At 67.7% G+C, this 4185-nt stretch overlaps 1 protein-coding gene across 1 annotated transcript; it reads left to right on the top strand.

Moving 5' to 3' along the window:
• Window positions 1-201: 201 nt before the first annotated feature.
• LOC121856120 (proline-rich extensin-like protein EPR1) lies at window positions 202-3359 on the top strand. The gene is made up of 3 exons (XM_042351442.1): window positions 202-650; window positions 859-1917; window positions 2915-3359. Exons 1-3 carry the CDS (start codon window positions 202-204, stop codon window positions 3357-3359), a joined length of 1953 nt encoding a protein of 650 aa, XP_042207376.1.
• The last annotated feature ends 826 nt before the right edge of the window (window positions 3360-4185 follow it).

A 4185-nucleotide genomic window follows, 5' to 3' on the forward strand; every position in this document is an offset into this window, starting at 1 on the left:
TTGCCCCCAGTGCCCTTACTCCCCCCTGTGCCTGCGCCTCCCGTCCCATCCCCTACATTGCCCCCAGTGCCCATACCTCCTGTGCCACGCCTCCTGACCCCATCATGCCCCAGTGCCCCACCTCCTGTACACCGCCTCCTGACCACACATCTCGCCCCCAGTGCCCGCCTCCCCCTGTGCCTGCCTCCGACCCATCCCTACATGCCCCCAGTGTCCGCCTCCCCTGTACCTGCGCCTCCGGCCCCATCCCTGCCCCAGTGCCCCACGCCTCCTGCCTGCGCCTCCAGCCCCATCCCTTTGAGTGCCTCCCCTGTACCTGCGCCTCCCGGCCCCATCCCCTACATGCCCCCAATTCCACTTTCCCCCTGCCTGCGCCTCCCGGCCCCATCCCCTACGTGCCCCCAGTGCCCACGCCTCCCCCTGCTTCCTGCCTCCCACGATCCCATCCCCTACATTGTAGTGCCCACCTCCCCCTGTGCCTCTGACCCCATCCCCTACATGCCCCCAGTGCCCACACACTTACTCTACCTCCAGCCCCATCGCGTGCCCCCAGTGCCTCCCCTGTGCCTGCGCCTCCACAGTCCCTCCCTACGTGCCCCAGTGCACTCCCCTGCACCACGCCTCCGACCCCCCCATCCCCATTGCCCCCAGTACTTGCCTCCCTATACCTGCGCCTCCCATTTATCCCATTTTAAGTGTTCACCTCCCCTGTGCCTCCCGGCCCATCCCCTACATTGCCCCATTGCCCACGCCTCCCCTGTGCCTGCGCCTCCAGCCCCATCCCCTACATGCCCCCAGTGCCCCACGCCTCCCCCCCTGTACCTGCGCCTCCCGACCCCATCCCCCGTGCCCCCCCAGGTACTTGCCCTCCCTGCGCCTCCACGACCCCATCGTGCCCAGTGCCCTCCCTCTGTACCTGCGCCTCCACGATCCCCTCCCCTACATGCCCCCCAGTGCCCCACGCCTCCCCTGTACCTGCGCCTCCCGACCCCACATCCCCTACATTGCCCCAGTGCCCACGCCTCCCCCTGCCACCTGCCTCCCGGCCTCCCTACATTTTGGTGCCACTCCTGCGCCTCCACGATCCCATCCCTACATGCCCCCAAGTGCCCACCTCCCCCTGTACCTGCGCCTCCCGGCCATCCCTACATTGCCCCCAGTGCCCCGCCTCCCCTGTACCTACGCCTCCCAGTCCCATCCCTACATGCCCCAGTGCCCACACTTCCCCCATACCTGCGCCTCCCACAGCCCCATCCCCCATTTTGCCTCCTATACCTGCCTCCCGGCCCATCCCCTACATGCCCCCAGTGTGCCTGCCTCCACGATCCCATCCCCTTTAGTGTCCACGCCTCCCCTGTTACCTGCCTCCTGGCCCCATCCCCCAGTGCCACCTCCCCTGTGCCTGCGCCTCCACGATCCCATCCCCTACATTGCCCCCCAGTGCCCGCCTCCCCTGTACCTGCGCCTCCTGACCCCCATCCCTACATTGCCCCAGTGTCACGCCTCCCCTGTACCTGCCTCCCACGACCCCATCCCCTACATGCCCCCAGTGCCCACCTCCCCTGTACCTGCCTCCCATGCCCCCAGTACACCTCCCCACACCTGCACCTCCACGACCCCATCCCCCTACATGCCCCCAGTGCCCACACCCCCACCTGCACCTCCCACAGTCCCACATCCCCTACATGCCCCCAGTGTCCACCTCCCCTGCACCTCCCGTCCCTCCCCTACATTACCCCCAGTGTCCACACTCCCCCTGCCTCCCATCCCATTGCCCACAGTACTTGCCTCCCCTGTACCTGCACGCCTCCCGGCCATCCCTACGTGCCCCCAGTGCCCACCTCCCCCTACCTGCCTCCACGACCCATCCCCTCGTGCCCCCAGTGCCCCGCCTCCTCTGTACCGCCTCCACGATCCGTGCCCCCCAGTGCCCCGCCTCCCCTGTACCTGCACCTCCCGACTATCCCTACATGCCCCCAGTGCCTCCCCTGTACCTGCACGCCTCCCACGACCCCATCCCTACATGCCCCCCAGGTGCCCACACCTCCCCTGTACCTGCGCCTCCACAATCCCATCCCTACATGCCCCCCAGTGCCCCACACTCCCCATACCTGCACTCAGCCCATCCCCTACATTTTTGAGTGCCTCCCCTGTACCTGCGCCTCCACGATCCCATCCCCTACGTGCCCCCAGTGCCCTCCCCTGTGCCTGCGCCTCCCGGCCCCATCCCCTGCCCCCAGTGCCTGTCCCTGCCTCCCAGCCCCATCCCTACGTGCCCCAGTGTCACCTCCCCTGTACCTGCACCTCCACGATCCCATCCCCTACATTGCCCCAGTACCTCCCCTGTACCTGCCTCCCAGCCCCTCCCCTACATGCCCCCAGTGCCCCTCCCCTGTACCTGCACCTCCACAATCCCCTCCCCCTACATTTTGTGCCCACACCTCCCCCTGTACCTGCACCTCCGGCCCCTTCCCCCATGCCCCCGTGTCCACCTCCCCTGTACCTGCCTCCCAGCCCCATCCCCTACATGCCCCCAGTGCCCCACTTACTCCCCTGCACGCCTCCCAGTCCCATCCCCTACATGCCCCCAGTGCCCCGCCTCCCCTGTGCCTCCCAGCCCCACTCCCCCAGTGCCCACGCCTCCCCTGCCTGCGCCTCCCACAGTCCCATCCCTTTGGTGTGCCACTCCCCTGTGCCTGCGCCTCCCAGTCCATCATGCCCCCCAGTGTCCACACCTCCCCAACCTGCGCCTCCACGACCCCATCCCCTACGTGCCCCCAGTGCCCGCCTCCCCCTGTACCTGCACCTCCCGGCCCCATCCCTACATGCCCCCCCAGTGTCACCTCCTGTACCTGCGCCTCCATTGCCCCAGTGCCCACACTTTCCCTGTGCCTCCACAATCCCTGTCCCCCAGTGCCCACCTCCCCCTGTCTGCACCTCCCACAGTCCCACTCCCTACATGCCTCAGTACCCCTTACTCCCCTGTGCCTGCCTCACGACCCCATCCCCTACATGCCCCAGTGTCCACTTACTCCCTGTACCTGCCTCATTGTCCCTACATGCCCCCAGTGCCCACGCCTCCCCTGTGCCTCCCACATTCCATCCCCTACGTGCCCCCAGTGCCCACGCCTCCCCCTGTGCCTGCGCCTCCCAGTCCCATCTACATTGCCCCCAGTGCCCCGCCTCCCTGCCTGCACTCACGGCCCATCCCCCAGTGCCCACGCCTCCTGTACCTGCACTCCAGTCCCATCTACATTGCCCCCAGTGCCCACGCCTCCCCCTGTACCTGCACCTCCAGCCCCATCCCCCTACATTTTGATGCCCACTCCCCCTGTACCTGCCTCCGGCCCATCCCCTGACCCCCAGTGCCTCCCTGCCTCCCACGATCATCCCTACATGCCCCCAGTGCCCTCCCTGTACCTGCGCCTCCCGGCCCATCTACATTGCCCCCAGTGCCCCACTCCCCTGTACCTGCGCCTCCCTGATCCCATCCCCATTGCCCCCCAGTGCCTCCCCTGTACCTGCGCCTCCCGGCCCCATCTGTGCCCCCAGTGCCCCGCCTCCCCTGTGCCTGCCTCCGACCCCATCTAAACCTTTAGTGCTGCCTCCTGTACTGCGCCTCCACCCAGGCATTTACATCTACATTGCCCCAGTGTGCACCTCCCCTTCTGCCTCCAGCCCACATCCCCTGTGCCCCCCCCAGTGTCACTTTCCTGCCTCCACGACCCATCCCTACGTGCCCCCCAGTGCCCGCCTCCCCTGTACCTGCACTCCCACAGCCCCCCAGTGCCCACTTTCCCCTGTACCTGCCTCCACAGTCCCATCCCCTACATTGGTGCCCACCTCCCCCTGTGCCTGCACCTCCGGCCCCATCCCCTACATGCCCCAGCCTCCCCTGTGCCTGCGCCTCCCGACCCCATCCCCATGCCCCAGTGCCCCGCCTCCCCTGCCTGCGCCTCCCTCCCTGTGCCCCCAGTGCCCCACCTCCCCTGTGCCTGCACGACCCCATCCCCTACATGCCCCCAGTGCCCACGCGCCTCCCCCTGTGCCTGCACCTCCCTGACCCCATCCTATTTTGTGCACCTCCCCTGTACCTCCGACCCCATCCCCTACATGCCCCAGTGCCACTCCCTGCACTCTGATCCCATCCCCCAGTGCCCCACCTCCTTATGCCTGCGCCTCCAG

The sequence above is a fragment of the Homarus americanus genome, unplaced genomic scaffold (genome assembly GCF_018991925.1).
Source record: "Homarus americanus isolate GMGI-L3 unplaced genomic scaffold, GMGI_Hamer_2.0 scaffold6295, whole genome shotgun sequence".
Lineage (NCBI taxonomy): Eukaryota > Metazoa > Arthropoda > Malacostraca > Decapoda > Nephropidae > Homarus > Homarus americanus.